We start from the raw sequence: 22,006 nt of genomic DNA on the forward strand, positions 1-22,006 counted from the left end.
TCCGCTTGTCTCCTTCTTCCAAATGGTCGCCTTTTAAAAGGTTCTCCTGTAGAAAGGGATAGAAGAATCAGGGAAGGCCTTCTTCCTTTCTTTCGCTTTGGCGAGTATGTCATCTAGGGCTTTCCCAAAGAGAAACTCACCTTCGCACGGGGTTGCGCAAATCTTATTTTGATTGTGCGTCCCTCTTCCAGCTTTTCATCCATAGTGCCCACCTGGCATTGTTTACCAGACCAGCCGACCTTGCTGCTAGCCGCAGAGTGTCTGCCGATGCATCGGCCATGAAGGCTGCCGCCCCTCTAATTAACGGAATAGCGGCCCGTAGTTTTTTTGCCTAGACACCTTCTGCTCGATTTGTTGATCCAATTGATCCAACCATACAAGAATAGACCTGGCGGTGCATGTGCTAGCTACTGCTGGCTTAAAAATGCCTGTGGTAGACTCCCAAAACCTTTTCAATGATGACTCCGCTTTACGGTCTAGCGGGTCCACCAATAAACCTGCGTCCTCTACCGGAATAGTGGACTGCTTCGAGGTAGAGGCTACAACGGCATCAACCTTTGGAACTTTGGTCCATTTTAATAGTTCGTCATCGCTAAATGGATACTTCCTCTTTGAGGCCGATGGGAGAAAACTTCTTTGATTGTGTTTTTCCCACTCTCTTTATTAGGGCCTTAACTGCAGGTATTACTGGAAACGCTCTCCTTTTCTTTTCCGCCAACATTATTTCTTGTGCGGTTTGGACGCCCCTTGTCTCCTCACACCCCATAGTGTTCCTCACGGATTTGACCAAGTTATCCACACTATATAGGGGAAAACATGAACGTCCCTCAATGTCTGATGATGACGATGATGTGAGTGAAGAATCAGAGATTATCCCGTTCTTCCTCTGATTGAGCTGGGGGTCACTTGTTTTTGCTCCTAGCCTCTGAGGTAGTACTGGCACAGGTGATAGCCTGTATTTCCTCCCTAATTATGGCCCGAATGTCCTTTGATGACACCGCAAAGCCTTGTCTAGTCTCTCTGGTGCATTGCTTAGAGCTTTTTGGGTTAGGAGTTAGGGAGAGGCTGAGCACATAAAGCGCATTCTTTATGTTTGGATTTCTCCTTTTTCTTCGCCTGGAAGAGGGGAGACAAGGCGAGCGGAGGGGGGAGATGGTCAGCTTAATAGGCAGAGTATATGTTTCACACTCACCCAGTGAAGCTATTATTACCGGATCAGATGGCGGAGATCCTGTCCTAGGTCTTGACTCTCCCACCTCGCTCCTGCGGGCAGTGTCTGTCCTGGTAGCGCGGTCCCTGGAGGAGCTGCCCCCTGCAGAGTCACCTGCTGGAGCGTGTACTTCCGTTGGAGATGACATGGCTCCCTGCCGCTATGCTGCGGCGCTTGTTTAAATAGATCTTTTTCCTTTTTTCCTCTGGAAGTCGCTCCTCCTCCCCGGGATTACTGCGCATGCGCCGTCACGCTCCTCAGCCGTCATGCCCCGGAAGTTCACCCATTACTTCCGGGGCCTAGGAGCAGCTGCGCCGACCGGCCGCCGCCTTAGTATGTGGCCCGCGCTTCTCCCCTCGCTGCCCTTTTTCACGCCACTGGCGCACTTACCGCTCCCAGCGGCGGCTCCTAGGTGAGACTAGGCGGCCCTTCCCGGACCCGGTCATCACCTTCTAGCCATCAGACGAGGGGGGAGCCGTCTAACGGAGTATCCCCCGACGCTGCCTCCGGACCGCAGTCCCTGCCATTCCCGCGGACACCGCACAGGTAGCATGCACAAGGCCCAGGTATGTCTTCCTGAAGGATATCCGGAGGTTCCCTGGTAACAGGAAACCAAAACTGAGGAAAGGCGGGTAGGGTTTCCTGTTCCAAATGGGGCAGATCTGATACCTCCAGTGGGTGCTGTCCTGGCGAAGGGTAAAATATGGAAATTTCTAAGTGACCCTAAACTTTTGAACAGTAGTGTATTGACACAATGACTGCACCAGCAGAATAGTGAGTGCAGCTCTGGAGTATAATACAGGATGTAACTCTGGATCTGTGGAGGATCAGTAATGTACAGTTGTGCTCAAAAGTTTACATACCCCAGCGAAAATTTTTGCTTTTTACCTTTTTTCAGAGAATATGAAGGATAACACCAAAAGAGAAAACACAGTAGTTTGGCAATAAATGACTTCATACAACCACTAACCATGAGTGGAGAAAAAGTTATGGCGTTTTTACATTCTCTGAAAAAAGGTCAAGAAATCCAAAATTCTGACGGGATATGTAAACTTTTGTGCACAACTGTATGTACACAGTGACTGCACCAGTTGAGTAGCGACTGCAGCTCTGGAGTACAATACAGGATAAGTATTGTATTCACAAAGTAACTGCACCTAATTTGTTTTTTCTTATAATTTTCTTGTAAGCTTTTCATGAGGGAAGCATCATGTCAACAGATTCATTGATTGCTGAAACAAGGAGCTAAAGCGCTCAGCTGAACTGTGTACTTTCAGCTTTCAAGAATAACTTAACTGTCACACACTTTAGCTTTGATTGCTGAAAAGAGCAGGAGGGTGAACTGCTGTGGCCCTTAGGCTGACATTGGCTCTCAGCTCCTTGTTAGATGAGGAATGTACATAGTTAGCGCTGATGACACACACAGTATAGAAGTTGGCCGGGCATTCTATCCTTTCAGCAATGATTGTCTCAGCTAAAAAAAAAACCCATTCTGACGTGAAAATTTCTGCCTGTGGTGACTATACGTCTTTACAGCTGAAAGTGCGGAGGGGGTTCAGCCGAGCGATTCTGCTCCACTCTGAAGCAATGTACTGTACCAGTGTATAAGTGTGTTCATGTATGCTCGTGGTCACAAGTCGCAGGAGAACACAGCACATTTATAAAGACACTCCGAGCCCAAGGACGGGTTCACAAGCTTTAGAAATACTACGATGCACAATCTGCGAGGAAGGAACATCAGATACATTTTAGCACTTGCTTCATATTATCAAGGAGGCATCCAAGATCTGTGCAAGTTTCAGGAATTTTTTCTTTCACTTAACCCCTTCACGACCCATGATGCCTACGTAGGCGTCATGAAAAGTCGTGCCCAAACGACCTATGACGCCTACGTAGGCGTCATGCTATAAATAGCCCCCCTGCGGGTCGGGTGACCGGGGTCACTGAAAGGTCACCCGACCCGCACACAAAGGACACTCTACAGTTAATCCCTGGGGGCGTGGCTTAGCCCCCACGTGCCTACGATCGCTCTGATTGGCTGTTAAAAGTGAAACAGCCAGAGCGATTTGTAATATTTCACCAATGAAATTTGGTGAAATATTACAATCCAGCCATGGCCGATGCTGCAATAGCATCGGACATGGCTGGACACCGACCCCCGACCCCCCCACACACCGACTGGCGGGGCTGATCGGCCCCCGCCACCGATGGACGGCGGCGATCATTCGCCGCCGTCATCATCTGCTCCCCCTCCCCTGTCTATCGCTCCCTCCCACCTTCCGATCCCCCCAGGACCTCCGATCGTGCTCCCGGTGTCCCGCCGTGGCTCCCGGCGTCCGGATCATGGGCGCCGCCATCTTGCAAAATGGCGGGCGCACGCGCAGTGCGCCTGCCATTGTCCAAGATGGCAGCGCCCATGAATTTGCCGGTTGCCCGTTCATTTTTCATTTTGATCACTGTGATACTCTCTCACAGTGATCAAAATGAAAAAAAAAGTAAATACACCCCCCTTTTATCACACCCATAGCCAGGCGCAAATAAGAAAATAAAAATATTTTTTTTTCCATTTAGGGTTGGAATTAGGGTTAGGGTTGGAATTAGGGTTAGGGTTGGAATTAGGGTTACAGATAGGGCTGGAACTAGGGTTAGGGCTGGAACTAGGGTTAGGGCTGGAACTAGGGTTAGGGCTGGAACTAGGGTTAGGGCTGGAACTAGGGTTAGGGCTGGAACTAGGGTTAGGGGTGGGTTGGGATTAGGGTTAGGCTTGTAGTTAGGGTTAGAGTTGGGATTAGGGGTGTGTTGGCGTTAGGGCTGTGGTTAGGGTTATTATTAGGGTGGGATTAGGGTTAGGGGTGTGTTGGGGTTAGGGTTGGAGTTAGAATTGAGGGGTTTCCACTGTTTAGGCACATCACGGGGTCTCCGAGCGCGACATGGCGCCACGATTTATTCCAGCCAATTTTGCGTTCAAAATGTCAAACAGCACTCTCTCCATTCCGAGCCCCGACGTGTGCCCAAACAGTGGTTTACCCCCACATATGGGGTATCAGCGTACTCAGGAAAAATTGCACAATTTTGGGAGTCTAATTTCTCCTGTTACCCTTGGGAAAATAAAAAATTGGGGGCTAAAAAAATGATTTTTGTGAAAAAAAATGATTTTTTTTGTTTTCACGGCTCTGAGTTATAAACTTCGGTGAAGCACTTGGGGGTTCAAAGTGCTCATCAAACATCTAGATAAGTTCCTTGGGGGGTCTAGTTTCCAAAATGGGGTCACTTGTGGGGGGTTTCCACTGTTTAGGCACATCAGGGGCTCTGCAAACGTAACATGACGCCCGCAGACCATTCCATCAAGTCGGTATTTCAAAACGTCACTACTTCCCTTACGAGCCCCGATGTGTGCCCAAACAGTGGTTCCCCCCCCACATATGGGGTACCAGCGTACTCAGGACAAACTGGACAACAACTTTTGGGGTCCAATTTCTCCTGTTACTATTGTGAAAATAAAAAATAGCGGGCTAAAAAAATCATTTTTTGAGGAAAAAAAAATATTTTTATTTTCACAGCTCTGCGTTATACACTTCTGTAAAGCACCTGGGGGTTCAAAGTGCTCACTATGCATCTAGATAACTTCCTTAGGGGGTCTAGTTTCCAAAATGGGGTGATATGTGGGGGAGCTCCAAAGTGTAGGCAGACAGGGCCTCTCCGAACACGACATGGTGTCCGCTAACGATTGGAGCTAATTTTCCATTCAAAAAGTCAAATGGCGCTCCTTCCCTTCTGAGCCCTGCCGTGCGCCCAAACAGTGGTTCCCTCCCACATATGGGGTGCCACCGTACTCAGGACAAACTGAACAGCAACTTTAGGGGTCCAATTTATCCTGTTACCCTTGTGAAAATAAAAAATAGCGGGCTAAAAAGTCATTTTTGAGGAAAAAAAATGATATTTTATTTTCATGGCTCTGCGTTTATAAACTTCTGTGAAGCACTTGGGGGTTCAAAGTGCTCACTACACATCTAGATAAGCTCCTTGGGGGGGTCTAGTTTCCAAAATGGGGTCACTTGTGGGGGGTTTCTACTGTTTAGGCACATCAGGGGCTCTGCAAACGCAACATGATGCCCGCAGAACATCCCATCAGTCTGCATTCCAAAATTGCGCTCCTTCCCTTCTGAGCTCTCCCATGCGCCCAAACAGTGGTTTCCCCTGACATATGGGGTATTGGTGTACTCAGGACAAATTACACAACAACTTTTGTGGTCCAATTTCTCCTGTTAGCCTTGTGAAAATAAAAAATAGCGGGCTAAAAAATCATTTTTGAGGGAAAAAAAATTATTTTTTTATTTTCACTATTCTGCGTCATAAACTTCTGTGAAGCACTTGTGGGTTCAAAGTCCTCACCACACATCTAGAAAAGTTCCTTGGGTGGTCGTTTCCAAAATGGGGGTCACTTGTGGGGGAGCTCTAATGTTTAGGCACACAGGGGCTCTCCAAACACGACATGGTGTCCACTAACGATTGGAGCTAATTTTCCATTCAAAAAGTCAAATGGTGCTCCTTCCCTTTGGGACCCTGCCGTGTGCCCAAACAGTGGTTTATGACCACATATGAGGTATCTATGCACTCAGGAGAAATTGCCCAACAAATTTTAGGATCCATTTTATCCCATTGCCCATGTGAAAATGAAAAAACTGAGGCTAAAAGAAAATTTTTGTGAAAAAAAAAGTCCTTTTTTTTTTATGGATCAATTTGTGAAGCACCTGGCGGTTCAAAGTGCTCACTATGCATCTAAATAAGTTCCTTGGAGAGTCTAGTTTCCAAAATGGGGTCACTTGTGGGGGAGCTCCAATGTTTAGGCGCACAGGGACTCTCCAAACGCGACATGGCAACCGCTAAATATTCCAGCATATTTTCCATTCAAAAAGTCAAATGACGCTCCTTCCCTTCTGAGCCCTGCCGTGCGCCCAAACAGTGGTTTATGACCACATATGAGGTATCGGTGTACTCAGGAGAAATTGCCCAACAAATCTTAGGATCCATTTTATCCTGTTGCCCATGTGAAAATGAAAAAATTGATGCTAAAAGAAATTTTTTATTGGAAAAATTAAAATGTTCATTTTTTCCTTCCACATTGCTTTAGTTGCTGTGAAGCACCTGAAGGGTTAATAATCTTCTTGAATATAGTTTTGAGTAGATTGAGGGGTGCAGTATTTAGAATGTTGTCACTTTGGGGTATTTTCTGCCATATAGACCCCTCAAAGTGACTTCAAATGTGAGGTGGTCCCTAAAAAAAATGGTTTTGTAAATTTTGTTGTAAAAATGAGAAATCGCTGGTCAACTTTTAACCCTTATAACTTCCCAACAAAAAAAAATTTTGTTTCCAAAATTGTGCTGATGTAAAGTAGACATGTGGGAAATGTTATTTATTAACTATTTTGTGTCACATAACTCTCTGGTTTAACGGAATAAAAATTAAAAATGTGAAAATTGCGAAATTTTCAAAATTTTCGCCAAATTTCCGTTTTTTTCACAAATAAATGAAAACATTATTGACCTAAGTTTACCACTAAGATGAAGCCAAATATGTCACGAAAAAACAATCTCAGAATCGCTAGGATCCGTTGAAGCGTTCCTGAGTTATTACCTCATAAAGGGACACTGGTCAATATTGCCAAAAATGGCCAGGTCATTAAGGTCAAAATAGGCTGGGTCATGAAGGGGTTAAAGAGGAAAAAAAAGCTTTGGTGCCTCCATAAATGAAGAAAATGTGACCTTATGGAAGTTTCTTACAGAAGCAGCACAGAATGTCTACGTTCAATCAGTAAGCCTGTCTGCGGCAGAGATAGAAGTCGCAGGATATTAGATTTTTATTTTTTACCTGTAAAAAGTAGCCCTCAAAGCAATGGACACTGATGAAACCCCGACAGCCCGTCTGTTTTCGTGCCATCCCTGTACCTGGCACTACTAAGGTGGGTGGAATAAACGTCTCGATAGGTCTCTCTCAAAGTGGTTTCTTACAGGTTGCAGATCCTTTGTGAGGATTTCACTCTTCTCTAAATGCAATGGATGAAATCAGCATAAAACCAGCCTGTAATGAGCACATTGTGCTGCAAGTATAGGAAAACTAGAAACGCAGCTCTGACTCCCCAACTAGGACGCCCACTGACTATAAGTTTGTGCAAAGTATTGAAAGTGGCAACAAAACACAGATGCTGGATTGAGAAGGACGACATTTTATTTCTGTACATTTTATTTTCACTCCCGAGCCATGAGCTTCTGCTTCTTCAGCTTCTTTTGAGAGATCTGCAATATAAAAATAGGTAAATAAATCAATAAAATTCATTAACTATTAATCCACCACATCAGTCATGTGAAACATTGTGCCCACCACCCATAAGCTTGGTGATGCTGCCCTCTGGATGGGTCCACAAGACATGTGTGCACCACCCTGAGGTCGTATGTTCGAGTTAGTGAGCGTCCATCGTCCCCCTCCGCCTCTCCAGGCAGGACCATTACCGGATCGTGTGAATACAGGGCAGCTCAGAACAAAGGTTTGTTTCATGTTTGATTCTAAAGGTGTCCTAAGATGGTCATCATTGCTGCCAGTACTCACAGGAGGTGCCAGGGGTCATTTAGGACTAACTTCCCACTTATTAGTTATTTCACAGCCAGAATCTCTTCCCACCCAATGACTTTCTATTACGTTACAGGAAGAAGTCTAAAACTTCACTAAACCATAACATGTGCTGATGATCATCCCGGAAACAGGAGTCCTATTAGGCCTCTGGATGTGTATAAGAATGTTGCCGTTCACTGACAGCAAGCATACATCTCAGACTGGTCACAAATTAGGAGCAATTTACCATACATAACTTGGCTTTAGGCTAAGTGCACACATACCAGAACTCTCGCGGAAATTACCTCGAGAATTCCGGAATTCCATTCCACGGGAAAATCGCATTTTAAATTCCCGCGATTTTCCCGCGGAAAAACTAGCATTTTGCAAGCGTATTTAGCTTGCAAAATGCTAGCGTTTTCCAAGCGATCTGTAGCATCGCTTGGAGAACGGATTGACAGGTTGGTCACACTCGTCAAACATAGTGTTTGACAAGTGTGGCCAACTTTTTACTACTGAGGCCGCCTATGCATTCTGTAATGCTGTAGATAAGCCCCCGATGTAACCTGAAAGATAAGAAAAACGAGTTAGATTATATTTACCGGGGGTCCGTTACGATGGGTGTCGCGGTCCGGTGCCTCCATCTTCTAGCGATGACATCCTCCTCCTTACTTCTGCCGCAGCTCCTGCGCAGGCGTACTGAAGAGTAAAGTACTGCAGTGCGCAGGCGCCAGACCGCTCTGACCTTTCCCGGCGCCTGTGCACTGCAGTACTTTACTCTGCCCTCAACAGGGCAGATAAAGTACCCCTGTGCAGGAGCCGAGGCAGAAGTAAGGAGGACGTCATCACTAGAAGATGGGAGGTGCCGGACCCGAACACCCATCGGACCAGAACCCTGGGTGAGTATAATCTAACTTGTTTTTCTTATCGGGGGCTTATCTACAGCATTACAGAATGCTGTAGATAAACTCCTGATGGCGGTGGCCGCATCTCATAGGTCAAAAATGAGGTGACAGATTCACTTTAAATATCAATGGCAGAGATTAAAAGCAGCATTTAAATTGCTGCAGTTTAGCCATCGGAGCGCGCTCCAGTCACTGCGGTCACAGGCAGATGCCGGCCTGTCGCAAAATGTCGCCAGAGCCCCGGGATTGGAACCGGAGACACCACTGGGCACGTGGAGACACGGCTGGGCACCCGGAGACACCCACAGCGCCGACAGACAGCCGGACACCCCTGCGGCCTACACCCGGTAATGTATATCCTCTTTGTAAGACGCACCCCCATTTTCCCATTTGGGGGGAAAAAAAAGTGCGTCTTACAAAGCGGAAAATATGGTATATACACACATATATATACACACATATATACACACACAGTACAGACCAAAAGTTTGGACACACCTTCTCATTCAAGGTGTTTTCTTTATTTTCATGACTATGAAAATTGTAGATTCACTCTGAAGGCATCAAAACTATGAATTAACACATGTGGAATTATATAATTAACAAAAATGTGTGAACCAACTGAAAATATGTCTTATGTTCTATGCAAATTGCCTCTTCAGAAAGAAAGAGGACTTTTACTCTACAGCGCCACCTATTGGTAGTAGCGATCCTACAAGTCACAATCAACCCTTTAACGAGTCTTGTAGTATGACTTAGGATACAAGCCAAATCTTATGTTCTAGGTTCTTCAAAGTAGCCACCTTTTGCTTTGATTTCTGCTTTGCACACTCTTGGCATTCTCTTGATGACCTTCAAGAGGTAGTCACCGGAAATGGTTTTCACTTCACAGGTGTGCCCTGTCAGGTTTAATAAGTGGGATTTCTTGCCTTGCAAATGGGGCTGGGACCATCAGTTGTGTTGTGCAGAAGTCTGGTGGATACACAGCTGATAGTCCTACTGAATAGACTGTTAGAATTTGTATTATGGCAAGAAAAAAGCAGCTAAGTAAAGAAAAACGAGTGGCCATCATTACTTTAAGAAATGAAGGTCAGTCAGTCGGAAAAATTGGGAAAACTTTGAAAGTGTTCCCAAGTGCAGTGGCAAAAACCATCAAGCGCTACAAAGAAACTGGCTCACATGAGGACCGCCCCAGGAAAGGAAGACCAAGAGTTACCTCTGCTGTGGAGTATAAGTTCACCGAGTCACCAGCCTCAGAAATCGCAGGTTAACAGCAGCTCAGATTAGAGACCAGGTCAATGCCACACAGAGTTCTAGCAGCAGACATCTCTACAACAACTGTAAAGAGACTTTGTGCAGCAGGCCTTCTTGGTAAAATAGCTGCAAGGAAACCACTGCTAAGGACAGGCAACAAGCAGAAGAGACTTGTTTGGGTTAAAGAACACAAGGAATGGAGATTAGACCAGTGGAAATCTGTGCTTTGTTCTGAGGAGTCCAAATTTGAGATCTTTCGTTCCAACCACCGTGTCTTTGTGCGATGCAGAAAAGGTGAACGGATGGACTCTGCATGCCTGGTTCCCACCGTGAAGCATGGAAGGGGAGGTGTGATGGTGTGGGGGTGCTTTGCTGGTGACACTGTTGGGGATTTATTCAAAATTGAAGGCATACTGAACCAGCATGGCTACCACAGCATCTTGCAGCAGCATGCTATTCCATCCGGTTTGCGTTCAGTTGGACCATAATTTATTTTTCAACATGACAATGACCCCAAACACACCTCCAGGCTGTGTAAGGGCTATTTGACCAAGAAGGAGAGTGATGGGGTGCTACACCAGATGACCTGGCCTCCACAGTCACCAGACCTGAACCCAATCGAGATGGTTTGGGGTGAGCTGGACCGCAGAGTGAAGGCAAAAGGGCCAACAAGTGCTAAGCATCTCTGGGAACTCCTTCAAGACTGTTGGAAGATCATTTCCGGTGACTACCTCTTGAAGCTCGCAAAGAGTGTGCAAAGCAGTAATCAAAGCAAAAGGTGGCTACTTTGAAGAACCGAGAATATAAGACACAGTATTTTCAGTCGTTTCACACTTTTGTTAATTATATAATTTCACATGTGTTAATTCATAGTTTTGATGCCTTCAGAGTGAATCTACAATTTTCAGTCATGAAAATAAAGAAAACTCTTTGAATGAGAAGGTGTGTCCAAACTTTTGGTCTGTACTGTATATATGTAATCGATATTACATAGTGTATTACATATTTACAATTTATTACAGTTTTTTGATATTATGTTCTGTTTAAATATCTTGATTATTGTATCATAAAAATGATTAAAATGTCTGGTGTTCACATTGTACTACAATAAATTTTTCACTTAAATATAAACAATATATGTGGGAGTCGTGGAGTCGGAGTAAGGGAAATTGAGGAGTCGGAGGTTTGGCTTACCGACTCCACAGCCCTGTCAGTGAGGTTGGATTTACACATCCACGCTTTGCCAAGTACGGACCGAGATGTGTATACCGGCTACCTGGCCCAAATGAGATAGCCCTATAGGCATATATGAGGCTGTAGAATTAGGAGTTAGGGGTCCCAAGGCCGGCCGTGCTCAGATTTGTGATTCCGGGCTAATTCAGTGGTCTAAACTGATGATCTGCTGACTGATTATCCATTCATAATTTAGTATTTTTTCCCTTTAGATTTTCAAATAATTTTTTGAGCAGAAACTTTCAACTCTGAAAACTCTGCATAAAGGCTGTGTGTGCAGATTAGTTTATGGAGAATCAGTCCAGGTCATAGGCCACGAAAAACAATAATCCAAAAACGTGATACTGAACATTTACAGCCATTGTGGGACTGAAAAAAGTCTGTTAGCAGGTACATATACATTTATACTACCTCCAGAGCCGCACTCAAAGCTCTGCTACTTAGAAATGCAGGGATGCTCCCTTCTAAGCTTACCTACAACCTTGTTCCAGCAATCAGCTTCCCCAGGCCCTGAAACTGCCGGTGTCTTTATTCAACACTTAATATACTACCAAACAAGGCCCTTTGGGTGGCTTATTGTCACCATCAACTTTTTTTTTTTTTTTTAAATAACCAGGCCTGTGATATGCTAATTAGCCGGTGACCAGTCGTGGGGCTGATTTTGCCCCCAGACTTAAGCTACCACCATACTAAATGCTTCAGCCGATCGTTCACCATCTAAGCAGACTCTCCCATACACAGGAGCGCTTGTTCGGCCGATCGCTCGTGTTCGCTATGAAAAAGCCACCAGTGGACATGTTGGCCAGCAGCTTATCTTCAGGACTACAATGCAATCGGCAACCTAAACTCAGACGTGTGCGATGGACATCTCTCCCAATGTCAGCATCCCCACACATTAAATAATTGGCTGAACCTGCTGATATTTCCAGGTTCTACTGATAAGTGTTGTGTATAAGGGTCCTTAATAGTCCCACTAATCACTTGTACACATCCCTTTGGGCGTGAATCTCATGATATGCGTCACCACTGCCTCCCTCACAAAGTGCAGTAAGCTGTGTGCACGTTCACCGACTATATCTGTCCACTACACATGCCCAAGGAGGCAGATGCAGAACATGGCGAACAGCGAGATTTGCGGAGCTGGCAGTAATGGCTTAATGCTGCTTTACTGCTGCCTCCCTGGGCATACGCAGTGCACAGATGAAGTCAGGGAACATACACGCTGTTTAAGTGCAAATTGTCAGGGAGGGGATGTCACTCTGGTGAAGTAACAACTCCCATGGGGAGGCCGACAGGCTCAGTGCAGCTGAAATTCGTTATCTAGGGCCGCTCACTTCTGCAGCTCAGGTGAATGGTGCCGATCACATCACAACCCCACACACCAGCAGCTATCCTGCGTGTGTCGGTGACCAGATTTCACAATACAAAATGCATTTATTAATAGATCTTAGACCTGATGAGGCTGATGTGCTGACTGAGTGCAAAATCTGGTTATTAAGCTGACCAATTTTAATATTAGCGAGACAACAACATAAGGATTTTCTCACCAGGACAAGCTACACGTCAGCAGTCGTCAGGTTATTGAAACTACAACTGGATGTAAATTAATCCGGTGGCATAAAGTGAAACTATATATTTCTAAACTGAAATTTGAAACTTATAGGTCTTCTAGATGTGACCCATTCCAGTAATGAACGACGCGGCAGCAAGTTGGCGGATTACCCAAGCCTCACCTTTTTCTTTTGAGCGACCTCCTCCTCTGGTTTGGGGACGATCTGCTCCTTTTCAGTCAGAATCATCTCGATGTGGCAGGGAGAGCTCATGTAAGGGTTGATGCGGCCGTGAGCGCGGTAGGTTCGCCTGCGCATCTTGGGGGCTTTGTTCACCTGAATGTGCTCGATGACCAGAGAATCGACATCCAACCCCTGAAAACCAGAAGGAAAAGGGATTACACAACAAGCAACAACAAGCAATATACCTGCATCTCCAGTATGAGGAAAGGTAAGACCAGAACTGAACATGTAAACACTGGGGGCTCAGAACAAAGGTTTGTTTCATGTTTAATTCCAAAGGTGTCCTAAGATGGTCATCACTGCCGCCAGTACTCACACACTGTCCAAAATCTGGTCATGATAATCTAGACAAGGTTAAAAAAAAAAAAAAAAAAAAAAAAAGGACCCGATACAGTAGGGGCACGTTTACATGGGCCTGAATAGTGTCTAGGATTTCCTGCAGATTTCATTCTGTGCATTGTAAGAGGTGAAAATTTACAGAATAAAAAACAGTCAGCGGATGGCATATACTCAGACGCAAAGAAGTCATGCAGGAAACATCATATGGCTGACTGACAGCGTCCAACGGACGCAAAAGGGTCGAATGGATTTTTTGTTAATATTTGCCACCAAAATTAAAATCCTAGTGCATTTTCTACCTGTAAAAATTGGAAGCTATGGTGGCGCCTCAGCGATACTAATGTGAACGAAACCTTATGCTGCAGATTTTGATAAGATTCTAAGCGCAGCTCACCTTCAGTTCTGCATTGCTCTCTGCGTTCTTCAGCATGTGCAGGAGAAATTCCGCGCTTTTCTTGGGCCAACGTCCCTGTGTCCAGCCCCACTGCTTGGCCTGGAAGACATAAGAAAATAGGTATTAAATCTGCAATTAAGGGAAATAAATCTGCAATTAATAAATTGGTATCGGCAGTGACGTGCTAACAAGTGACTGTTCGTAACTTTTCAGGTTCAAGTTTCTCCATCGATACCAAGTGATAATCTGAGGAGGCACAGAAGGATGCACACACCACAATCCCACTGCATCGAGCACAGACCCTATATGTTTTCATGTAAAACCCTTAGAACGGATATTACAAGATGAGAAAACAAAAACTACATAGGGGTCAGTTAAAGGGAATCTGTCACCCTTTTTTTGGCCTTTCACCTGCCGGCATAGACATCGGGGGCTTATCTACAGCATTCTGTAATGATGTAGATAAGCCTCCGATGTAACCTGTAAGAGAAGAAAACACGTTATATTATACTCACGGATGTGGGCAGTCCGGTCCGATGGGTGTCGCCGTCCCGTCCGGCGCCTCCCTTCTTCATGCGATGACGTCCTCTTCTTCCGTCCTGTAATGGCTCTGGTGCAGGTGCACTGCTCTGCCCTGTTGAGGGCAGAGCAGAGTCCTGCAGTGCGCAAGCGTCGGGAGAGGTCTGGCGCCTGCGCACGGCAGAATTCTGTTGAGGGCAGAGCAATGCGCCTGCGCCGGAGCCATTTCAGGATGGGAGAAGAGGACGTCATCGCATGAAGGGAGGCGTCGGGCCGGACCGGACCGCAACACCCATTGGACCGGACCGCCCACCTCCGCGAGTATAATATAACGTGTTTTTCCTTCTCTTTCAGGTTACATCGGAGGCTTATCTACAGCATTACAGAATGCTGTAGATAAGCCCCCAATGTCTATGCCGGCAGCTAATAAAGGGAATCTGTCACCCTTTTTTCCCCTAAGTGTAAAACACACAAGGTAGGTCTATACGAGTGGCTTTTGGTCTGGATATTTCAGGCAGGAAGTCCGCTGCATCCGCTTTATGGATTGGATTTTAAGAAATCTCATCCAGGAAGCAAGAAGAAAATCCAAAGTAGAAATTGTCTGTTGCTGCAAAAGCAATTTCAGAGCTTAAAGGGGTTGTCCACTACTAGTATAAACCTTTGTCATTCCCCATGTGTGGTCCCGTTAAAATAAAACCACCTATACTCCCCTCCCGTGCCGGCACCGCTCCAGTGGTGTTGGCATTCAAGTTCCCAGGGCTCACGTGGGGTTGTTGCACCACATGAGCCCTGCACCCAGTGTAGCCAAACAGAGGGGAATGAGGAGTTCTAGTAGTTAATTTTTTCTCATTTACAATATTTCCCCATATAGTATAAAAAAAAACTCAACCACTGATGTCGGCATCTCTTCAGCCATGTCAGATCTCACATGGCATTGTGAGCCCTGCAGCAAATTAGTGGACGCGTCATTCTCACTCACTTCGGAAGTACGGTAAATGACATCCAGAACGCAAAGCAGTTCTCACTTACGCTGGGTATACCGTAAGTCCCGGCACCACTGGAGGAGCATCAGAGGTGAATAGGTGGTGTTTTTATTCTACGTGAGAAAATACAGTAATCGAGAAGGGGTTGTCAGAGTAAAAGACAACTACTTTACGTTGTTTTTTTTTTTTTAAATTGCCACAAAGTGGACAACCCCTCGAAATCTGCAGTACATCCAATAAATTTCCTCAGTAAGAGGTTTCACATCTGTGGAAACTTCACATCAGATAAGTAACATGTGGAGTTGCTCAGAACATCAGTTATTTTCATGGTTATTCCAAAGGTGTCCTAAGATAGTCATCACTGCAACTCCTAAACAAATCCACCACAGGGTGATCCTACTGCAAAACCTGTCCTATGGGATCAGGAGAGCCATATTACACTCCTGGTTATACCGACCTGTGCGCAACGGCCAACGCCTCCATTGTAACGACGGAAGGGAACGCACTGCTTCTTCACAGTTACATCCTTTAGGTATTTGGTGGCCTTGCGGATGTGCATGCCCTTAATGGCCTGAGCCGTCTCACGAGTGTTCTGCAAAAGAGAAAATTTATGTATCACAGCATCCAATCTAAAAGGACATCAAAACAGAACTACACAAAAGCAACATTACCCACAATGGCCATCAGAAAGACTAACAGTCAGATGAGTTTAAAGGGAATCTGTCACACCATTTTAATAATAATCTTTATTTCTATATAGCGCTAACATTCCACAGCGCTTTACAGTTTGCACACATTATCATCACTGTCCCCAATGTGGCTCACAATCTAAACTCCCTAACTGTATGTCTTTTGGAATGTGGGAGGAAACCGGAGTACCCGGAGGAAACCCACGCAAACACGGGGAGAACATACAACTCCTTGCAGATGTTGTCATGAGTCAGATTCAAACCCAGGACTCCAGCGCTGCAAGGCTGCAGTGCTATCCACTGAGCCACTGTGCTTTGGCGCCATAAGCTGCGGCCACCGCCATCAGGGGCTTATCTACAGCATTCAGTAATGCTGTAGATAAGCCCCCGATGAAATCTGAAAGAAAAATAAGTTAAATTATACTCACCGGGGGCGTGGTCCGGTCCGGCACCTCCCATCTTCATATGATGTCCTCCTCCTTGCTTCTCCCTCGGCTCCTGCGCAGGCGTACTTTCTCTGGCCAATTGAGGACAGAGCAGAGTACTGCAGTGCGCAGGCGCCGGGAAAGGTCAGAGGTCCGGCGCCTGCGCACTGCAGTACTCTGCTCTGCCCTCAATAGGGCAGAAAAAGTACGCCTGCGCAGGAGCCGAGGGAGAAGCAAATCATCGTATTAAGATGGGAGGCGCAGGACTGGACCGCGACACCCATTGGTCCGCACCGAACGCCAGGGTGAGTATAATCTAACTTTTTTTTTTCTTATCTTTCTGGTTTCATGCTGAAGATAAGCACCTGATGGCGTGGCCGGTAGCTGATAGGGCTAAAATGGGGTGACAGATCCCCTTTAAGCCAATGAGTGTGATTGCTATATAACCAAAAATATCAGAATTGATGGGCTCATGTGTAAGGCAGCCATTAATTCCTGGTCCACTCCAGATAACAGACCTGTAGACAGTGTCCATTTGGCTCTGCAATACATCAGGAAGAGGAGAAAGCCATTTTTGTGGCTTGTAGGCCCACACCATATGCTTACAATTTACAAACGCCCAAAACAAACTAGTCCAGGTGGAACGGTCTGTTCACATTTTGCAGAGGTACATGTCAGGAGTATTCCTCAAAAGTATAGCTTTGAAAGAAGCCTCCGACTTATGCCGTTGTAATGGCACACAGTGGCATATGTTGTAATTTTTTATTTCCTATAATGAAAAGTAAACCATAAAATGTGAACAGACCCCTGCAAGGATACAATGGAGAAGATGTGCTAAACTGGTGCATCCCTAATCCTGGACAAACACATAGACCAGGCACCAATCTGTGTGTATGGGTAGCTCCTGACTAAATTAATTTTTACAAGCTACCTTTTGTTTCCATGGAAGATAAGCCACCATCGGGAGTTTAACAGCGACTTTTCCCCACATTAAAATAACGCTAAACAACGCAGAGCCTAAAGCTCCCAGTACATATTAGACTATTGTCGACTGAGCCTGCCAGTATTGCTGGTCTAATGCACACCTGGGCAAGGGGCGGCCCCCGGGCCACATCCGGCCCGCCCACTGCCTGTGACCGGCCCGCGGAGGGGTCTGGGACTTCTCCGGTTCCTGCTTTTCTCATGAATCATTCATGAGGAAAGCAGGAAGCAGAGGAGTCCCGGCAGACGCGGTGGTGAGCGGTGCGGACCCCGACCTCCTGTGAGCGGCGCAGAAACATTGCCTCCAGCGCACCGCCCACACACCAGACCTGCGGCGCTGACTGGTTAAGGCTGGAGGGGAGCGTGGTTTGTGAGAGAGGGCTGCGTAGATGCCGTTAGTGGAGTCTGCTTGCAGCAGTATACATCACACCACGCCTCCAACTCTGTGCTAAAACGTGTGGGCGTGGTGATCTATACTGCTGCAAGCAGACCAGTGACACTGTGGTTGCATCAATTACTTTGGACTGGGTGTTTACGTCAGGCCAGGGTCCATATTTTCATTGCATTGTAAATCTTTGCATTGTTTAACATATTGTTTATGAAAAGATAGCATATGTATACTATATACATATATAGTATTGGGTACAACTGAATTATATTAGTCCGGCCCTCTGACACCATCCCAATTTCTAATGCGGCCCCATGGCAAAATTGCCCACCCCTGGGTCTAATGTATACGAGTGGGCTGGGCGACTGATCAGGAGAGATGTCGATCAGACATGTCCAATCTCAGACTGCCAATCGCATTGTTCTCTCAGAGATAAGCCCCGTCACACAAAGCGATCTCGCTAGCGAGATCGCTGCTGAGTCACAAGTTTTGTGACGCAACAGCGAGATCGCTGTGTGTGACATCTATCAGCGACCGGCCCTCCTGCCAGGTATCGCTGATCGGTCTTGAAAGCTCTGGACTTTTTTTTGGGTTGTTGGTCTCCCGCTGGCCAGCACACATCGCTGCGTGGCAGGCGGAAGAGCAACGACCAGTAAGCAGGAGCTGGTAACCAAGGTAAACAACGGGTTTCTAAGCGCCGCACAGCACTTAGAAACCCTGTTTACCATAGTTACCAGCGCGCTGAAGCAGGAAGCTGGTAACCAAGGTAAACAGCGGGTTTCTAAGTGCCGCGCGGTGCTTAGAAACCCGCTGTTTACCTTGGTTACCCTGCATCAGCACGCTGGTAACTAAGGTACACAGCGACGCACCTGGTCGTCGTCACTGGTGCTGATCTTTGGTGATGCTGCCTGTTTGGCAGCTCACCAGCGATCATGTAGCGACACAACAGCGATCATAACAAGTTTATATCGTTGTCGGGATCGCTGGTGAGTCGCTATGTGTGACGGCTTTATCATAGAGAGCACATCATCATTCGGCCGATAGCCATCTAATGTGTATGGCTGCCATAAATGTTTAGATCCCATACAAGTCCTGTAAATGTCTGATCAATGGCAGTAGTAAAACACAGATGTTTGCTGCTCAGAATTCTTATTAGTTTCATGGTTAATCCAAAGGTGTCCTAAGAAAACATCATCGCAGCAGAAGAGCATGAACGGAAGATGCAGTGTGCGTACCTTGAAGTGCACTCGCAGGTTGGAGCCCCGGGCCTTGCATGCTGCAGGAAGATAAGCAAGAAGTTACTGCTTACTCGAATAACCTCCAACAAGTGCTGAGAAACTACAACTCCCAGCATGTTGGTAGTGGCACTTCCAACACACCCAGGGAACAATGATCTACATGCAGCTGAATAAAATGTCACTTACATTTTGTGGGGTTTTCCGGGTCGAGCGAGTAGCGGACCATTTTGAGATTTTACCTGGAGGAAAAGAAAAATCAATAACATACATTTAGATTTTGCAAAGCAGCGTCGTTATAAGCAGACAGCTCGGCGCGTATCACAGCCGCTCAGATCTGAGAGTTATTTTCATTTATATTTCCAAAGGTGTCCTAAGAAGTCATCACGGCAGCTGCGAGTCCTAAATTGTACCCACAACCCCCCATCACAGCAGAAACACCCCGATATGTGTCACGGTACAACCATAGAAGCTCAGGGGTGTCCACCGCTAAAGCCAAAACTGAACAAGGGCGAGTACATCCAGTTAACGCTGGTTAATAGGGAGCTCCAATACAGCAGACCCCCATTTATTAACTCCTTATTCATGAGGTTTATCCGGGTGCCCATACACAGCACCAGCTGCAGGTTTATATGGGCCCTTGGTTGGTTCCCTTTCCATCTTTTAAGCATTTTAATCAGCTTTAAGGAGGACTTGACCCTGCGATCACTTGTACAATACACTAATACTTTATGGTTCGTAGTAGAATACTACTGATCTGCCCTGAAGCCCAAGCAGATGTACTAACATGGCTGACACGGGGGGCTTTCAGTAGAGTTCCCCCACATGGTCACAACGCCATAAGCACCCCACCGTCACAGACCAAGGGGGCAGCAGAAAGGAGAACAGCCCCCAATCTGCAACCTCTTAGCTGCGGCATCTAGGCGATCAGTCAGCTGTTCTAACCTGCTGTGATTGGAGCAAGCATCAGTTACACTCCGGTGCCCCCACCGTACGTGCACACATCTACCCCATATGTACAGAGGATGTCGCCAATGGATACCTGGGCAAAGCGATGCCAGCGCCAAACATCAAGAGAGAAGTTTTGAGTACAGTGCACAGGCCACAATCATGGCAGTACCAGCAGCGTACAGGTCCAAGGCAGGGGGAACATAAAGATGGTCAGTCCGGGGCACAGGCCACAATCATAGCAGTTCCAGTACCGTACAGGGCCACGGCAGGAGGCACACAGTGGTGGTCAGTCTGGCGCAGTCCCCACAGTCATGGCAGTGCCAGCACCAAAGAGGACCCCGGCAGGGAGCACACAGCAGCGGTAAGTCCAGTGGAGAGGCCAGAATCATGGCAGTCCCAGCACCGTACAGGACCAGGAGGCACACAGATGTGGTCAGTTTGGGGCACAGGCCACAATCATAGCAGTGCCAGCACTGAAGAGGACCCGGGCAGGGAGCACACAGCAGAGGACAGTCCAGTGGAGAGGCCACAATCATGGCAGTGCCAGCACCGTACAGGACCCAGGTAGGGGGCACACAGGCGGACAGTCCAGTGGAGAGGCCACAGTCATGGCAGTGCCAGCACCAAGGAGGACCTGGGCAGGTGGCACACAGCAGCGGACAGTCCAGTGGAGAGGCCACAGTCATGGCAGTGCCAGCACCATAAAGGACCCAGGCAGGGGGCACACAGGCGGTCAGTCTGGTGCAGACACCACAGTCATGGCAGTGCCAGCACCAAGGAGGACCTGGGCAGGGGGCACACAATGGTTTTAAGCCCAGTGCAGATACTATCACTGCACAGGACTTGGGCAGGGGCCACACAGCAGCCTCCACACGCCGGGCAGGGGCCACACAGCAGTCACCCCCTCCACACGCCGGGCAGGGGCCACACAGCAGTCACCCCCTCCACACGCCGGGCAGGGGCCACACAGCAGTCACCCCCTCCACACGCCGGGCAGGGGCCACACAGCAGTCACCCCCTCCACACGCCGGGCAGGGGCCACACAGCAGTCACCCCCTCCACACGCCGGGCAGGGGCCACACAGCAGTCACCCCCTCCACACGCCGGGCAGGGGCCACACAGCAGTCACCCCCTCCACACGCCGGGCAGGGGCCACACAGCAGTCACCCCCTCCACACGCCGGGCAGGGGCCACACAGCAGTCACCCCCTCCACACGCCGGGCAGGGGCCACACAGCAGTCACCCCCTCCACACGCCGGGCAGGGGCCACACAGCAGTCACCCCCTCCACACGCCGGGCAGGGGCCACACAGCAGTCACCCCCTCCACACGCCGGGCAGGGGCCACACAGCAGTCACCCCCTCCACACGCCGGGCAGGGGCCACACAGCAGTCACCCCCTCCACACGCCGGGCAGGGGCCACACAGCAGTCACCCCCTCCACACGCCGGGCAAGGGCCACACAGCAGTCACCCCCTCCACACGCCGGGCACATACCAGTCCTTACATCACCCCAGTCTTCCCTGCACACACTATACATAACACAATGCTGGGAGCAGTAGTCCTCCCCGGCCAGAGCCCTGCACTACACCCGGCCTACAGGCCGCAACCTCGGCCTCTCCACAGGCCCCTGCCCGGGAGAAGCCTCCATCCCGCCGTCCTCCCCTCATACCGCAGCGCCCCGCACCGGGTCACGCTCCTCTCGCACCCCAGCACCGCGCAGCCACATTCAGGACACGATGGCAGAGATAGAGGCCGGATCCCGGAGCCGCTCACGGCAGCCATGTCTCACTCACCTCAGGCCGCGCAGGAAGAGGGCTGGCAAAGGATTCTGGGAGCGGTATTGCGCCACCAAGTCTCGCGAGAGGAGCGGTGGACGTGAGAAGGGGCGGCCATTTTGCCAACCATTACGCCAACCAAGCCTGATTTCTAGTTGTTTTGTACCACGGACGTCTATTTATCGCAGCATAGCTCCTTATTCACACGGGGACAGTTCTTTATCTGCATTTCTCTTTTTTTTTTTCTTCCAAGAGCCATCATTTTTTCTTGTTTTTCCGTCCACATAAACGTTTCAGGCTTTCTATTTTGGGGCAGGCTGAGTT

General features: G+C 47.8%; 1 protein-coding gene and 5 non-coding genes across 6 annotated transcripts; all 6 read right to left on the reverse strand.

Moving 5' to 3' along the window:
• Positions 1-7,418: 7,418 nt before the first annotated feature.
• Positions 7,419-21,760, reverse strand: RPL17 (ribosomal protein L17). The gene is made up of 7 exons (XM_073589748.1): positions 21,701-21,760; positions 19,145-19,197; positions 18,956-18,996; positions 15,695-15,829; positions 13,736-13,834; positions 12,943-13,134; positions 7,419-7,504 (listed from the first exon to the last, which is right to left on the reverse strand). Exons 2-7 carry the CDS (start codon positions 19,182-19,184, stop codon positions 7,457-7,459), a joined length of 555 nt encoding a protein of 184 aa, XP_073445849.1. The 5' UTR covers positions 19,185-19,197; positions 21,701-21,760; the 3' UTR covers positions 7,419-7,456.
• LOC141101034 (small nucleolar RNA SNORD58) lies at positions 7,737-7,803 on the reverse strand. Its single transcript, XR_012234863.1, has one exon. It is a non-coding gene; the product is annotated as a small nucleolar RNA SNORD58 (small nucleolar RNA).
• LOC141101033 (small nucleolar RNA SNORD58) lies at positions 13,241-13,307 on the reverse strand. Its single transcript, XR_012234862.1, has one exon. It is a non-coding gene; the product is annotated as a small nucleolar RNA SNORD58 (small nucleolar RNA).
• Positions 15,539-15,604, reverse strand: LOC141101029 (small nucleolar RNA SNORD58). Its single transcript, XR_012234858.1, has one exon. It is a non-coding gene; the product is annotated as a small nucleolar RNA SNORD58 (small nucleolar RNA).
• On the reverse strand, positions 18,856-18,920 carry LOC141101032 (small nucleolar RNA SNORD58). Its single transcript, XR_012234861.1, has one exon. It is a non-coding gene; the product is annotated as a small nucleolar RNA SNORD58 (small nucleolar RNA).
• LOC141101035 (small nucleolar RNA SNORD58) lies at positions 19,282-19,348 on the reverse strand. The gene has a single exon (XR_012234864.1). It is a non-coding gene; the product is annotated as a small nucleolar RNA SNORD58 (small nucleolar RNA).
• Positions 21,761-22,006: the final 246 nt, after the last annotated feature.

The sequence above is a fragment of the Dendrobates tinctorius genome, unplaced genomic scaffold (genome assembly GCF_039654945.1).
Source record: "Dendrobates tinctorius isolate UK_male_01 unplaced genomic scaffold, ASM3965494v1 ptg000113l, whole genome shotgun sequence".
Taxonomy (NCBI): domain Eukaryota; kingdom Metazoa; phylum Chordata; class Amphibia; order Anura; family Dendrobatidae; genus Dendrobates; species Dendrobates tinctorius.

Bases quoted from the DNA above. Each gene is read 5' to 3' on its own strand.
- RPL17 (XM_073589748.1), bottom strand. From the start codon at position 19,184: ATGGTCCGCTACTCGCTCGACCCGGAAAACCCCACAAAAT. The intron at 18,997-19,144 runs GTAAGTGACATT...ATCTTCCTGCAG, and splicing joins CCCGGAAAACCCCACAAAAT to CATGCAAGGCCCGGGGCTCC. The intron at 13,135-13,735 runs GTGAGCTGCGCT...TCTGGTTTTCAG, and splicing joins AGAGCAATGCAGAACTGAAG to GGGTTGGATGTCGATTCTCT.